The 16,612-nt window shown below is 52.0% G+C and overlaps 1 protein-coding gene across 1 annotated transcript in view; it reads right to left on the bottom strand.

Moving 5' to 3' along the window:
- Positions 1-4,847: 4,847 nt before the first annotated feature.
- Positions 4,848-16,612, bottom strand: part of RANBP3 (RAN binding protein 3) — a 37,667-nt gene continuing 25,902 nt past the window's right edge. The window contains exons 10-17 of the mRNA XM_054175147.1: positions 15,371-15,474; positions 13,015-13,093; positions 12,104-12,206; positions 11,148-11,272; positions 8,956-9,076; positions 8,272-8,414; positions 6,462-6,642; positions 4,848-5,477 (exon numbers count right to left, since the gene is read on the bottom strand). Coding sequence (XP_054031122.1) covers positions 5,434-5,477; positions 6,462-6,642; positions 8,272-8,414; positions 8,956-9,076; positions 11,148-11,272; positions 12,104-12,206; positions 13,015-13,093; positions 15,371-15,474 — 900 coding nt within the window. The 3' untranslated portion in view covers positions 4,848-5,433. The remainder of the gene's footprint in view (positions 5,478-6,461; positions 6,643-8,271; positions 8,415-8,955; positions 9,077-11,147; positions 11,273-12,103; positions 12,207-13,014; positions 13,094-15,370; positions 15,475-16,612) is intronic.

Raw genomic sequence — 16,612 nt, 5'->3', positions numbered from 1 at the left:
CCCCGGCCCCGCCCCGGCCGCAGGGCAGCGCCGCCCCCGGGGCCGGCGCAGAGAGCGGAGTGGAGAGCGCTGGGAAAGGGAAGGGAGCGCTGGAGAGCGTCCGGTGCCACCCCCTGCTTGGGCAGCATCGCGCAGGGCAGGGCGCCGCGGAGCACGTCCAGGACGGGTAGGAAAGTCTCCAGAGCTCACCTTAGGGCCTGGCACACAGCTGCAGTGGTTTGCTCTTCAGAAGCCTGTGTCGGACTCTGCCCAGGCAATTAGTGCTCATCAGAGAGCTGTTAAGGGAGGTGTAAGTTCTCTTACCATGAACAGGCAAGCTCCAGAGCCAGGCCAACCCGGGCAGGTGACAAGACGTAAAACACCCAACCTGACTCCAGATACTTTATGAGCAGCTGCAGGCTGTGGCTGCAGCCAGTCAGCAAACATAGGGGCTGGGCTCCCTTGGGTGGTGGATGGCACCCACAAGCTGCAGCTGACTTCAGTTCCCTTCTACCCCTAAAACTCTGTTTTGCCAATGAGGACACCCAGTCACACTCAAAAGCCTTTCCCCATCCTCCCCTCTTTTGTGCAGGTCTCAGTCACAGAGCTCCCACCTGCATCTGAGCTCATGCTGAAGCCTCCAGCAGGGGAATTGCCTCTGGTACAAAATGCACCACAGTTGGTGAGCGACTGCCCAGGGGACAATGAAGAAGCTTCTCCTGTGTGCAGTCAGCACAGACTGGGCACAGGCTGCTCACAGAACTGCTGCCAGCAGCAGTGTCCTCCAGGCAGGTGCCTCCTGGTCTCTTGGGCAGGAGGAGGACATCATATACAAGGTGATTCTCCCCCCTCTACTCCACTCTGGTGGGACCCCACCTGGAGCTCTGTGTCCAGTTCTGGAGCCCCTATTACAGGAAGGATCTGGAGGTGCTGGAAGGTGTCCAGAGAAGGGCCACGAGGATGAGCAGAGGGCTGGAGCTGCTCTGCTATGAGGACAGAGTGAGGGAGTTGGGGTTGTGCAGGCTGGACAAGAGAAGGCTCTGAGGAGACCTAATTGTGGCCTTCCAGTATCTGAAGGGGGCTGCAAGAAAGCTGGGGAGGGACATTGTAAGGGGTCAGGGAGTGATAGAACTAGAAGTGGGGAGATTCAGATTGGATGTTAGGAAGAAGTTCTTCCCCATGAGGCTGGTGAGAGACTGGCACAGGTTGCCCAGGGAGGTAGTGGAAGCCTCATCCCTGGAGGTGTTTGCAGCCAGGCTGGATGTGGCTCTGAGCAACCTGGGCTGGTGTGAGGTGTCCCTGCCCATGGCAGGGGGGTTGGAACTGGCTGCTCCTTGAGGTCCCTTCCAGCCCTGACAATTCTGATTCTATGAACCTCTCTGCTTGGCTCTTCCTGGGCTTCCTGGGAGGCTGAAGGTAAAGGACCAGAGCTCCATGGGGAATGGCTCACTCAGCACAGCCCACACCTGCCCTTAGCAAAGGCACTCACTGCCCCCCTCCCCCTGCCCAGCAAAGGTGGCAAACAGCTTTTGAGTCTTCTTAAGCCCTTGCCAGGAGCTACTGGAAGAGGAACTCTGAATATTATCTTTAAACTAGGCTTTTCTTTACAGAACTGAGCTTTGAGCAGTTCCTCAGAGGATAGCTGAGCGGGTATACCTGAGGCAGGTTTAGCCTCTCTGCTGCTCAGTGCTCACCTTCACAGAGTGAAGAAAAAAAACCCCCCTGAGAAATGAAATGTTTTATAACTTTGTCTGAACTTTATCTGCTTCCCCAGAACAGACTCAGAGCTCAGCTTAAGCAAAGTCAGTGCACAGCAAGAGGAAAGAACAAGGGCAGAAGAGCACACAGTGAAAAATCAGTTTAATGAAGTCTTGCATGACAAGTTATGGCAATTCTCAGCACTGCAATTCCTAAACCTAGGAATTCTGGGGGAATGAGGCCAAGTTCCACACCTGCAACATCTTTGCAGCAAGGACAGAAGCCACTTCCTACACTCCCTGGAAAACAAGAGGCCAAACTCAGAGCAGCACAGGGCACAGTCAGCAATGGAAATGATCAACACCTCGGGGCCCAGGACAGAGGGGAGGCTTGGGACAAAGGTGGAGGTTTTAACTCCTGCCAGGTGTCTCCATAGTTTGGACATCTGCCCAGCCTGGTGGCAGTGGAGGGCTGCTGAGGGTCAGCTCATTCAGACCTTTCCCTGCCCTGTCTCCTCCCAGGTGCTCCATCCTGCACTGGAACTGGACTGGTGCTGCTGTGCTTAACTCTGCAGCTCCTCGGGCTGTGACCTCACCTCTCCTGTCACAGACAAGAGCTTTACTTCTGCTTTCACTACCACCACCATTCCTGAAACACCCTCCCAACAGATGTGCTCAGCTTTGTTCCACTCCTCAGCAGCTTCTTAACCCTGGGCACTCTGAAGGGCTGAGCCCTCTGAAGGGCTGAGCCCACCTGGGCCAGCAGCCAGGCCAAGACACACAGCACCTGCAAACATCCACCCAGGAGCAAAGGTGCAGCAGCAGTAGGAGGGTGCAAGGGGAAGGCTGGTGTGAAGGCAAAGCTGGGTCACCAACCTCCCTCCCAAGAGCCATGGCCCAGCACAGGAAACATCACAAGGCTTGGGGCTTGGTTTCTGACAGCACTTTTCATGTTGTTCCCACACCTTGTTGCCAGCCTCACACAAACCCCACCGAGCACAGAGGCATTCTCTGGGTTGACCTCTCACTGGTTTTTTGAGGCTTAAAGCAGAGTGAAACAAAGAGGTTTGGCTTTGGCCTGGCTCCATCTCACTGGGCAGGGCCTGAGCTCCATCCATGGCCAGTGGGTGGCTCACAGAAACACTTCTCTCCTTGCCATGAGCATCACCAAGCTTCCATCTGGAACAGGATTTGCACCAGTAAAGAGCTGCCAGATGCCTTTCAGAATGCTGCAGGTGGTTGTTGGTACCACCAAGGCTCAAAGCAAGGAGGCTTAATCCACTTCCTGAAGCTTCATGCACCATCAAGTTCAGTTTAAAGCAGCTCAAGGGAGACCCTGCATGGACCCTATGGAGTCTGGCATCAGGAAAGAACTCCTGCTCCCCACAGGCAGGCCCTGGTGGCCAAGACATCTCATTTACTTCATGCTGACATCCTGCAGGGTTGTTTGGGAAGATTGGCCTGAATCTGAGTACTCTCAGCATCAACAGATGCAAAACACTGATCAGCTGTTTGGTAATACAGAAGCTCTCCAGACCTGGTGATGCAGAAACAATTGGGGGGGGGGGGGCAGCAAGAGACTTCTATTAGTGAGCTGCATGAGAAGGGAGCTTGTGGGGAGGGGAATCAGTGGGTTTGTGCATGGTTAATAAAACCACCCCAGGACTCTAATAATAAACCCAAAATGCAGAAAGGGAAGAGCAGCCAGTCCAGAGACACAGCTCAGCAGCAGCTCTGTTCACTCCCTGGAAGTGGGAACCAAGAGGTTCCTTCACCAGGCTGTCAGGAGAAGCACAGCAGCCCCTGCCCCAGTGCTCCCCACAGGCAGCAGGCAAAGTCCCTTCTTGGCTCCCAGCAGAGCCTCAGGGAGCAGAGCAGTGAGGGCTGCTCTGCTGTGTGGTCACTGCCTTTGTGGTGCAGCCTGGGCTTTCACGTTCAATCCAGGCTCCATCAAATGCTTCCTCCCCTTCCATTTGCTTTGAGCTGGTGCAATTTAGATCTCCTGAAGCCACCAGAGAAAGAGCAAGTGAGAACTGAGCTGTTGGTAACCTACTGGGAAAGGAAACAGAAAAGCTTGGGGAATTTCTAGGGAAGGGCCCTGGCCACTGCTCAGTGATTGCCACACTCCAGCTCTGCTGGACAAGGACACCAGGAAATCGAGCTCAGCTTCCACACAAAAGCCCCAAACAGTGAGAAAAGCTCCCCAGCAAAGAGTGAGCAAGGGTTCCAGGAGGAGCACTGCAGAATTACACACAGGAAAACACATTCTTGCTTTTATTTTGGTGGAACAGAATACAGAATCCTTCAGCCCAAACTAGGCAAAGCTGGCAATTACCTTTTTGTTTTTCCTCATGCTGCAAGACTTCAGGAAACAGGAGGAGGAGGAGGAGGGGAAGGGTTAGAAGTTACTTTTCTATTTAAGGCCGTTAATCCAGCGAGATATCGAAGAAGGAACTCAACTGAAGCATGAAGAAGTTGTGTTGACTTCAGGAAGGTTACTCACGTGTGGGTAAGTCAGGCAAGTGCTTCAATGGCTTGGTGAATCAAGCCAGCAAGTGAGAGCTGCTTTAGGGGACAGATTGGTTGGGATGGCTGAGGGAGCTCATGACATGAGCCTGGCTTTATTCTTCCGAGGGCTCAACAGCTGTTTCCTCATCAGCTTTTCTGCAGGTGGAACCTGGAAGCCTCCTACAGGGCTACTGCAGCCACAGAAACACAAAGAGATTTCTTTTCCTAAGAAGAAACTGTAGGCAACATCTACTCTAAGGGTGGCTTTAGCTCTCCCTTAAATAGGACCAGGACAGTACAAAACGAGAGAGCTTCACCTCTGCAACGCACAAAGAGCATCTTGCTTGAGAAACTAAAATACCAACAATAAAAAAGGAACCCCCAACAAAAAAAATCACCACAATATAAATCCCCAAATAATAACAATAATGAAATGGGAAGGGGCAAGAGAAAAAAAAAAACAAAAACAAATTAAAAATCAACCCCCAACAAAACAACTTAGCCAAAAAAAATAAAACCCCAACCCCAACCCCCTCCTGGGGACTTCAAAGTTCTCTTCTCGGCGTGAACCACGGTGGGGAACAACGGGCAGGGGGTAAGGGGGGGGTGAAGAGAGATTAAAAGGTTCAAAACCTGCCCCCACCTCCTCCCCCCCTTCCAAAAAAAAAAAATCTGCAGTCCCAAAGAGGGCAATCAGTGAGTGGAGGAACTGGTGAGCAGTTTTTCCCCCCTGCAGGTGGAGAAAACTCTTAAGGGGGAGTTTGGGGGTGGGGGGAGTCAAGGAAAGCAGAATTCGAGGCGGAACCGCGTCGGGAAGGTCTATCTCGGAGGCCTGCAAGACAGGAACTACTGAAGAAACAGTCAGAAGGTCCCACTGGAAAGCTGTGACAAGCTGTAATGTGCCATCTCACTTACAAGGAAGAGGGGAAATGTTTGGTTTTTTTGTTTTGTTTGTTTTCTTTTCTCCTTTTTGTGTGTGTGTGTGTGTGTGTGTGTTTTGGCTCATCAATATGATGAGCTTTCACGTCCCAAACCACATTCAGGTAGTTTCCCCAAGTCTGCTTTTTTTTGTGTGGAATCTATTGGATCCAGACCAAAAAAAACCAAACAAACAGAACAGGGATGCACAGTTCTTAAAAAGTCCTGGAGCCTTCAAACACTGCCTGAAATCATAGCTGGCCTGGGGTGTCCAGAGATGCCTGCAAGATGGTGTTGATAGCAGCCTTGCAAGCAGGGCGGCTCACATCTGCTATGTGCTGCCAACGGTCTGCCCCTCACCCTCGTCAGCAGCTCCTGAAACAAACACAGCAGGTCTTGGTCAGCAGAAACACCTTTGGTATCTTGCCTTGCAGTAAGAGACCCCCCCCCAACAAAAGCCTGCAGACTTCAGTGACAGATGAGGAGTGCAGAGCTCCCCTTCCCCCTGCCCTACATCTTCCCTCTCCAGATGAAGTTCTGCCCACAGAAGGATTTTGTGCCCTTGACTCATCTGGATTGGGGAATCTCAGGCGCATCCCAGAGCCTAAAGCTCCATTGCCAGCCTCTTCACCCATTGCTTTTGTTCATTCCTTCTTTTCATCCCTGCAGTGAGCTGGGATGGAGGCCAGGTCTCTGGCGAAGGCTGGATGCTCCAAGCCACAGGAAAGCAAAGCAGTGATGGCTCCCAAGTGAGGAGCACTGAAGGAAGCCTTCATCAAACTGCTGTCCCTAAATGACAGTGTACAATGAAACGAGACTTTCTTGCCATGCTCCTTGGGAAACCTGCATTCTGAAGAGCTCTCTGCTCAGGGGTCAGTCTGGCCCCCTTGAGGGGGACTACATGAAAGCTGGGGAGGGACTTTTTAGGCTGCCAGGGAGTGATAGGACTGGGGGAATGGAGCAAAATTGGAAGTGGGCAGATTCAGATTGGATGTGAGGAAGAAGTTCTTCCCCATAAGGGTGGTGAGAGACTGGCACAGGTTGCCCAGGGAGGTGGTGGAAGCCTCATGCCTGGAGGTTTTGAAGGCCAGGCTGGATGTGGCTCTGAGCAGCCTGCTCTAGAGTGAGGTGTCCCTGCCCATGGCAGGGGGTTGGAACTGGATGACCCCTTCCAACCCTGACAATTCTGTGATTCTATGGATCCTGCCTGCAGGAGAAGCAGCAAACAGCTGCACCCAGAGCCAGGTGATGGCCTGAGCCCTACCCCACACCCTGAGGAGAGGCCAGGAGTGCACTCAGGAGACAGCTACACAGAGAGAGGTGTGAAAAGCAGGAAACTGCCTGGGCTGTCTTGCTTACCACTTCCAGCTGACCCTGAAGGTGCCATGACATCATCATCACTGTCTTCCTCATTTGATTGTGTGACCTCTGGCTCAGGTGCTGCACTCTTGACCTCCTGCTCCTGCTCCACTCTGCTCCGCAGGGCCAAGATGCGGTGGTGCAAGGCAGCGTACAGCTGCCCTGTGTCTTTAGAGCTTGCCTGCAGGTTTCAGAAACAGGCAAAAGGTGCAAGGAATTGTAACAGATAGAGCACTGCCCACACAGCCCTCACCAGGCAGGCCCAACCCACAGCTGCTCTGCAGCTCTCTCCTACAGTTCTCTCTCTCCTTGCTGTGGGACACCCAGCAAGGCACCAGGGGCTGCACTCTGCTAGCAGGAGCCCTTCCCTCTGGCTCTGCAGCAGCTTTCTCTGGCTGATTTTATCACCCTCCTTCACCCAGCAGTCACACAACTTTCCTGACACCTCCCAAAAGCTTATGCTGAAGAGCTCTTGAACTCAGCAGTTTGCCTTGCACAGGTTTTGCTGCAATCACCTCCTGGGTCCCTGAGGCTCTGACACTGGGCTGCAACAGAAGGCAGCAGGAATCTGGAGGGACCTGTGCTCAGGCAGGGCATCACTGTAATATTTTGTTTGGGTTTCTTTTTTCACACTCTCTTATACTGCTCAGCTGTTCCAGAGGGAAGCCTTTGTGACAACCTGTCCACAGCCAAATCTTTTTGCTCTCCATGGCACCTCAGGCCTTTGAAACAATCAGTTTCTAGGCCCCATCAAACTAAGCATTAAAGGACATTATTTTCAAATGAAACTGTCTTCACCATGCCAATTAACCTCCTCATTAACTGCTGCTACCCTTCCCCAAGTTAACTGTAAAGCAACAACCCCAATGCTCAGATCTTTTCAGTACTTATTATTTCCACCTCCATCTGTCACCTCTGGATCTGCAGGGTTCATAGATTCACAGAGTGGGTTGGTTGGAAGGGACCCTAAAGACCATCCAGTTCCAACCCCCTGCCATGGGCAGGGACACCTCCCTCCAGCCCAGGTTGCTCAAGGCCTCATCCAGCCTGGCCTTGAACCTCTCCAGGCAGGGGGCATCTACAACCTCCCTGGGCAGCCTGTGCCAGGCTCTCCCCATCCTCACTGTCAACAATTTCTTCCTCATCTCCAGTGTCAACCTGCCCTCTCCCAGCTCAAAGCTGGCCTCCCAGGTACTTCAGGAATCCTAACTGGGATTGCTGGTCCCTCATTTAGAGAGCACAGAAATCACTTCCCCTGTCCTGCTACTGCTTGGAACACTCTGTATTAAGAGAAGATCCAAGTTAAACTGTGCTGCCCAACTCTACCACAATGCTTTTGGGAGACACTGAGTGTTTCACCTCCAGTGAGCACCTCCACACCCACCCATGCTGCAGACAGGCAGTGACAGCTTCCCTGTGCTGCAAGGCCTTGGAGCTCCAATTCTGGCTAAGGCATTACACAGAGATCTCTGAATGTCCACTACCCTTGAGAGCAAAAATGATTTGCACCACATCAAGTCTCAGTAGGTGTGGAATGTTTGGCTACAACCTGGCTGCCCAGGGCAGCCTTTGCTGTGGCACTTCTTGACAAGCAGTAAGGCTTCAGATGATCTTTAAGGTCCCTTCTAACCCAAACCATTCCATGATTCTGTGGTTTTAGGATTCTTTCAGCCAATCCAAGCCTGCCAAGGAGAGGGTGGTGGCAAGGAGGCAGAATGCAAAGAATGGGGGAATGGAACCTCAAGTGCAGTTCAAGCAAGCACTGATTTTAGGGGGAAGGTTTAAGGTGTAAACAACCTCCAGTACTCACTGATATGAGGAACACTTTAACTCCCTGGTCCTCTGTGTCCATGGCAGTGATCCTGATGCTCTTCTCACTGGCTTTGTCAATCTGCATCTGAGCCCACAGCTTGGTATTTAAGATTAGCCTGAGGCTCCCCTGAGTCCTCATCACTAAAGCCAAACAAACAAGATCAGTTAGGTGGAAAAAGGCACAACAGGAAGCTCAAGGTGGCTTTGTAGGGTGAGAATGTTTAGACCTCTGCACAAAGAATATTAAGGGGAAGTCCTTAAAGCAGGAATCTTGTCACAAGTGCTGCTCAGAAGGGCATGGGCTGGTAAAGGGTTTTCAGCCCTGCCCAAGAGATGCTTATTCAGGTTCAGAGGTTGGATCTGAGCTAATAATCCCAGGCTAATCTCCATTCCTGCACTATTCAGGGACTTCCCTCACCACAGGCACCCTCTCCTACAGAGCAGAGAGCCCAGGTTTGAAGAATGCTGCCATCAAATATTCCAGCTGCTAAACACAGCTGGATTGATGGGGGACACAAAATGTCACTGGAACACTTGCTACAATAAATCCACAGAGGAAAAGGTCATAAATTGAAGCAAGAGCAAAGCTCCCAAGTGCTTCTGAGGTGCTGAGACAGAAGCTGTGGTGTGATGAGAGGAGCAGGGGCTGCCAGGCAGTCTCAGTGCCCCTGGCTCCTCTTACCCAGGCGGGACTGTAACGTTCCGTCGTCCGTCGAGGCCATGTCGTTGAGCCTCAGGAGTCCTCGGCCTCTTTCCACCCAAGACTGAGAGTTCTTATCAAACACAAACAGCTTGCACTGAATCTGAAACAGAAAACAAATCTCTCTGTGGCAGAGGAGCCATAAATCCCTTTTGCATTCCCTCACAAACCAGTCAGACTTCACGCTGCAGATTTTACACCGGTGTGGAGCTGTGGAAGCCAAGTTTTCATCCTCTCCTTTGCAAGGAATTCCTCAAACTATGCTGTGTGCTTTCACAAGGTTTTGTGTAGGGAAGCTCTCCAGCCCTAAAGAGTGCCTGTGCTCCAGATCAGGCAAGAACAACTTCTACACAAAGTACAAACTTCTCCAGAGGAAGCTCTTCGTGGCAAGGCTGAGTTACAGTCATCCACGGCCTGACATCAGGCAGCCCTTTGGGCTTGAAAGCATGACAAGCATTTTGTAAGCCTCTGGGACACTCTGCACCACCAAAGCTGGTGTCTGTTGCTGAGAGGACCCAGCACAGAGAAAGGAAAGCAAACTTCTTCCTGTGTTAAGGAAGATGTTAGCTCATCACCAACCTGAAGTCAGGAGCAAACCAGAGCTGTCCTTCCTGCCTTCATGGTTCCTCGCTCTGCCAAAGCTCAGCTTCTCTGCTTTCTAGTCTGGGACTCTTCCACTTCCCATCAAAGCTCTGCCAAACACCTCTGCTGTATTTCCCCCTCTCTAACCCCTCTTTTGTTGTCACCACTCAGGTTTCATACTTCTAAGCACCACCCCCAGGCTCCCCACAGTTTGGTTCCATTTCTGTTCCTTCCCCTTCTCTCATTCACCCTGTGCCAGTTGAGAGGGTAGGTGCCTTTAAGAACCACCAAGTTACAGACCTCCAGAAGCTGGAGAGGTCCAGGAGGTGGACCAGAGAAGTGTAATCTTTTGGATTTCATTCCCCTAAGTCCTGCATCCCCAGAAACCAAACCACTCCTGCTTGTTCTGCCCTTTTCCCTCCCTCCCTGCTCCCAGGAGGATGCCCAGGCTGTTATCTCTTGCAGGGAAGGCCTGGTGTTTGCCTTGGCAGTACTGCCAATTAGGCCTGGAGTGGCCTACTTGGGGCCTGGAGCTGCCAAGATGAACTTCTGCTGTGTCACAATGGTTTGGTATGGGGAGAGAGAGAGAGGCTTAGGGTACAATGGATCCAGTCCCCTATTGAGCACACAAGAGCTGGGGGGTTAGGAAACAAGACTCAACTCTTCAGTGTTTTGATCACATGAAATAGTCAGGAGCCCCTGCCCCCTAACCCAGGGAGCAGTCAGGAGCCCCTGCCCCCTAACCCAGGGAGCAGTCAGGAGCCCCTGCCCCCTAACCCAGGGAGCTGTCAGGAGCTCCCATTTTTGCCTGAAGAGAATCCTGAGGAGACAAATGCTGCAGATTATTCTGCTCCAGGATAAAGCAGAGGTGCAGCTGGGATGCACTGGCTACTGACAGTGTCAGAACAGAGCAGCAGGGACAAAAAGCTACCCTTAAAAAAAATAAAGCAGTCCAAGTGCTGAGAAACTCCAAAGATCAAGGGAAAAAAAAAATCTCCATTGTGATTGAAGGATAAAGAGAGGAGGGCAAAGGAGAATTCAAATGCAGACACACCAAGCAGATGAAAACTCTTCACATCTTCCAAGGACAGAAAGTTATTAAATATTTATGTGAATGGATGACTAAAGTGCTAAAGAAATCACAGTTACCATCAGGAGTCTGAGTCTAAACCATCTCTGATTTAATTCAGTACCTCAGTACAAATCCCTGAGTGCTGCTGCATGGTTTCTGCTAGACAAAGAAGCCAGGCTGCAGGCCTGAGAGCCATCCTGGGCCTGACAAACCATTAATCTCCAAGGACTACAATAAGGAACTTGGAAATCTTCAGCTCATTTAGATTTCCTTCAGTTAATTGTTTTGTAGGACACAGAACCTGCTCTGGGATGGCTTCAGCACAGTGTCCTTCACCTCTGTTTGGGTGGCCCAGGGGAACTTATTTAAGAGGAAACTGAGGCCAAAGTTAAACATGCAAGCTCTGGACAGTTAAAGACAAGAAAGTGGATTAGAGGGAGAGAGGGTGGTTGAGCTGCAGGAAGCCAGGTGGACATTCACTGGACAGCCACTGAGCCCCCAGCACCTCCAAGCTCCTTACCTGTAGCACGTTGCTCTCGGCCTCCTCCCCGGTGATCACTTCCACCTTGGCCAGCAAACACTTCCTGGCTGTTGCTTTAGTGTAGGCTGCAGCTGACTCTGCCAGGGACTCTGAAATGTTGTTAGCTGAACAAGAGGGTCAAAGCTGGAGGATGACCAGGATATAATGGTGCAGGACGTAACAAAGGCCCCACACCAGGGCCACCAACGTGGGGCCCCACACCAGGGCTGCCAGAATTTGGAGAAACAGAGGCAGAGCAGAGACTGACAGCAGGAACAGGACTGCAATTCCAAGCAGAATCCCAGCTTGTCTTTCCAGCCTTGTTTTCAGGGCACAGCTGACACAGGGCAGGAGGGGTCAGTTACTGGCACTACACCTGAGGGTGCTCCAGCAGTCCTACCAGCACTCCAGAGTGGTGCCCACACATGCACAGCACTGATTTTATTCTGGCTTGCAGAAGCAGCTGGCTGGAGAAATCCCACAGCTCCCAGAAAAGCTTGCCCAATGTGGAGAGTGACCTGAGTCTAGAACCCAGCAAATGGTTCCTGAGGCAAATAACACATCTGGGGCAGCCTCTCTCTCCCAGGGACTCAGCCACTCAGTCCCTGTAGGTGCCACGGTGAAAGGCTGTTTGCCACATTCTGCACTCTGCAGGTCCAAGCAGCTGCTCTGTTAATCCCTTCTGCTTGCTCTCTGCTGAAGGGACTCCCAAGAGCCTGCCATGGTCACTGGACATGTGTATCTGGACGTGTGTAGTAGTAAAGACAACCATTCAAGAGACTCCACAGCACCCAGCACCTCACCTCCCACCCCCAGCCTGTGCCTTTGCTTACAGGAGCCAGGAAAAGCAACACAAACCCACCCTGATTATAAAGCCACAGCAGGCTGAAAAATGCCATTGTTGAAACAAGGATTACCTCCCAACCCCCCTCCAAGAGATTCACTTTGGTTTTTACCTTTCTCTGGTGTGGCTTCCTGAGAAGATGATTCAGACCCAGACTCTGTAGCAGCATTCTCCTTATTACTCTCTGTGCTACCTTCGTTTGATTTGGGTGGACTCTAAGGCAAAAAGAGGAGGAGGTAAAGAGGAGCAAGCAGACACTGCTTGTGCACAGCAGGAGTGAGCAAGGGCTGGGGGAAGCTCTGGTGCTTAGAAAGCACAGGGCAAGAGCAGGATCCCGTGGCCAAGATGCTTTCCCAGGAGGAGCCATCCTGCTACCCCAGCCAAGGAACTCAGTTCCAACCATTCTCCCCTGAACTGAACCCAAACTTCAAGCCTCATTCTGAAGTTATCATCAAAACAAACCAATTTCAGCCACAGTTCACCTCAGTGCCTACCTGACTGAGCTCCCTGCTCAGGCATGAAAAGCAGAGCATGAAATGCTTCTCTTTTGGTGCCAGCATAGCAATAAAACAAGAGCTGGGGATGGTGAGGCACTGAGCTCACACCTCAGGCTGGTACACACCAAACAACATCCTGGGGACCAAGGCAAGCTGCTTCACTGCTGGCCCTGAACCCTATGGCTGGGGAGCTGTGTGAATGAACTCCTAAGGTGGAGGACAGCAAGCCAACCACCCTCCAACACCTCTAACAAGGAGGCTATGGAAAGACAGGAGCTGTGCCACCAAGTGCTTGCACTCGAGCCACCTGCCCTGTGCAGAAGGCATCTCCCCAGAGCAGCAGGGCAGGGAAACCCTGGAGAGCACTGGGAACCCCACATTGAACTCCCAGGAGTTACCTACACAGGAAAGCACTGACAGAAAGCCCTGCTGTAGTGGCAGGCCAAAGGGTCTCCAGCTTGCTGGGTGAGAACCTGCAGCTCAAGCTGCTCACAGCTGCAGGAGCCCTCACCCTGTGGATACTCACTAGGACTCGCTCGCTCATGTTCTGCCCAAACACAAACTTGTTGCTAGAAGCTTCTGCACTGTTTGTAGAGTTCTCTACGCTGGAAAACAAAAACAAACAAACAAACATCACACCAGAAGAGGCTTCAGCAATCAGGACAACATCTGCTGTCTTTTCCTGGTGACAGCACAGAGTGACTGCCCCTGGCTTTGGAGGTTCAGCACCGGCGGCACAAGCACCAGCACAAAGCAGTTAAGGTGAGAGCAGCTACTGGGGTTTGAGGGAGGCTTCTCTGAGAAGGATGGCAAAGGAGCTTGGCACTAAACATCTTCTCTTCAGTCATCCAACCCCATCCTAAGCAATGCTGAATGCTGCTCAACCATGGAGTGCTTTGGCTTGGAAGGGACATTAAAGACCAGCCACAGAACTCACTCTTTAAAACACTCTTCTAACCCAGAATGGTTCAGGTCGGGAGGGACCTTACAGCTCATCCAGCTGCAGCCCCCTGTCAGGGGCAGGGACACCTCCCACCAGCACAGGCTGCTCAGGGCCTCATCCAGCCTGGCCTTGAACACCTCCAGGGAGGGGGAATCCACAGCCTCCCTGGGCAGCATGCAGGGACTCGAACACATTTCTAGGTCAACTTTCTCAGACACAAAGGACTGGAGCAAAGCCACTTGCAACATGAGAAGTGAAGCACAAGCAGCAGGGATAAAGGAGGCCTTTTGTTAGCCTAGCTGCAGTATTACAGCCTCCCCAGGAGGTTTCCCAACCAAACCTCAGCCCTCCTCTTCTTTATACAATCAACATCCTCCTCCCCTGTGGCAGTTTCGTGAACAGCTTTTCAAACCCACTTAGGGAGGACAAGAGCTCTACTATTAAATGGGTTCAAAAACTCCCCAAGGGACTGTGGAGCTGCCTTCCCCTTCAGGCAGAGCTCCCCAAGACAGCAACACACAAAGTGAACATGCAGGATGGAGACCACTTGGAACTGAGCCTGCGTGGAGTTCGCTTTTGGGGGCACTACACAACTGAAGCAGAACCAAAAGCACCTTTCAAGTGTGCATGCAGGGCTGCTGCTTCTGCAAAAGGAGATTCAAAGAGGAAATCTTCAAGGGAAGAAGGTTTTGCCTGCTAAGGGAATTAAATAGCACAGTTCTGAGCTCCAGCTGGGAACTCAGTATGAACCACCAAGGTAATTTACAGCTTCTAAAGCACTGCCAGTGTGCCACAGAGGGAGGAGCTCTCCTCCTCCCACCCTGTCTGGCCACCTCAGCTGAAAACCAGAGATCCTTGATCTTTGTCAAGGCAAAGCCTAAACCAGGCAGCTTTTGGCCATTACCTACCAGGAATAAATCCTCCTGGAATGAACTCCAGCAAATCATGGCAGTAGGTGCCACACAAGCATCCATCCCAGGATGTGAAGCCCACAAGCCAGAAGCTACTCTCTGCAGAATCCAATGTAAAGGATCTGACAGCATCCCTGGGAAGACACCCCCAGAGTCCCTCCTCAGGGTGTTCTCCATCTCTCCAGGGCATCATCTCAAAAGCTCAGTACCAGGAGGTAATGCTGCAGAACTGCCTGGTGCCTGCTTTGAGGTAACAACAGGGTGCAGAACGCAAGGCCCAGGCAGGCTCACGCTGCTGCTCTGCCTGCAGCTGCCTCATGGCCTCAGATGCTCTGCAGCTCAGGTTCCTGCTGCTCTCCCAATGCTTCTCCATCTCTGACTTGAATCTACAGCTCTGCAGGAAGAAATCCTCTTCTGTTTTCTCCTCTCTGCAATAACACTCCCTGATGTTTGTGGCCACTGCTGAGCTACTACTATCACAGGGCCACATCAAACCCTTCAGCCTCTGCTGAGGGCTGGCACTTCAGAATTCTGCAGACACAATTAGCAGTTTTCTCCTGGCTGCCTCACTTCACCTCTGCACATACAGCAAATGTCTTCAGCTGCTGCTGCCTAGTCAGGAAGTGTCCCAGAGACCTCTCCCATCGAGGTCCCTGTTTCCTCACACAGGCCCTTTAGCCATATGAAATCCACTCAACACCACCAACACAGCACAGAGCTCCACAGCATTCTACTGGCAGCTCCAACTGATTGTCACCATTCCTGAGAAGACTTTAACAAAGGTGAGATGAGAGCTTTCTGAAGGAGCTCTGGTGAGGATGTGGTCAAATAAATGCTGTCAAATCTCCCTTGAGCAGATGACTGAGGACACCCCAAGAATCACCTCAAAAGGTTTGCCACCTCCTTCTTCAGAAGCCTGCCTTCCCACCGAGCCAGTACAAGCTCTGCACCCAGTAAAGAGCACGCTCCCAAACCATTTTGAACCTGAAGGAAGGAAAACTGTCCTGCAGGTCTCCCTGCAGCCTCACCTGGAGCTGATGTACTGTAGGAAGTAGTTAGTAGCAGAGGGGAGCTCTGAAGAGGGCAGGCCGGCGCTCTGCACGTCGCTGCTGTCGTCGCTCTCATCTCCTAGCTGCAGGAACAAGCAGACACTGAGAGCTTCAGCTGCTGACCACAGCATTTGCAGCTCACTCCTCCCCAAAGCTCCATCCACAAACACTACACCAATGTCCCAGTCTCATCATCTGCTGCCAGGGACCCTTCACAAGCTTGTTTTCAACAGGAGGTACCAACAACCCAGCCTGCTTTCTCCAGGCACAGGTTTGAGCCCAGGCTGTCCTGTTTTCCTTTTCTCACCTCTTCTGGGAGCATCTCAGAACATATTTTAACTGAATTCTGACCCAAAAGCTGAGAGACATCACCTCACAGCACTGAGCTTCACATGGCACCCATGACTGCAGTGGATCTGTTTGTTTCTGGAAGTTTCCCTGGCTGCTCAGCAGTTACTATTTGATTTGCTACATCTGGAAGATCAGTTTTACTTAGCTGGTAAAGCCAAGCAAGCTGTGCTCACAGCCTTGAATTTTGCATAGCATGGAAACACTGAATGGGAGGGGATGGAAGGGACCTCTGGAGATCATCCAGTCCAACCCCCTGCCAGAGCAGGCTCACCCAGGTCAGCTCACACAGCAACACATCCAGGTGGGTCTGGAAAGTCCCCAGAGGAGACTCCACAACCTCTCTGGGCAGCCTGCTCCAGGGCTCAGCACCCTCACATCAAACAAGTTTCTCCTCATGCTAAGGTGGAACTTCCTGGGTTCCAGTTTGCATCCACTGCCTCTTGTCCTATGCCAGGGCACCACTGGAAAGAGCCTGGCCCAGCCTGGCCCCTTCTTGCCCCACACCCTGCAGATATTTATAGACATTGATCAGATCTCCTCTCAGCCTTCTCCTCTCCAGACTGACCAGCCCCAGGGCTCTCAGCCTTTCCCCATCACACAGATGTTCCAGGCCCTTCAGCATCCTGGTAGCCTCCACTGGACTCTCTCCAGCAGATCCCTGTCCCTCTTGAACTGGGGAGCCCAGAACTGGACACAATACTCCAGGTGTGGTCTCACCAGGGCAGAGTAGAGGGGAGGAGAACCTCCCTAGCCCTGCTGACCACACTCTTCTGAATGCACCCCAGGAGCCTGTTGGCCTCCTTGGCCACAAGGGCACATTGCTACCCCATGGAGAAGTAAGTTGTTGTCCACCATGGATGATTTGTTGTC

This window comes from Dryobates pubescens, chromosome 31 (assembly GCF_014839835.1).
Source record: "Dryobates pubescens isolate bDryPub1 chromosome 31, bDryPub1.pri, whole genome shotgun sequence".
NCBI classification, from domain to species: Eukaryota; Metazoa; Chordata; class Aves; order Piciformes; family Picidae; genus Dryobates; species Dryobates pubescens.
This window is presented reverse-complemented; position numbering and strand designations above follow the sequence as displayed.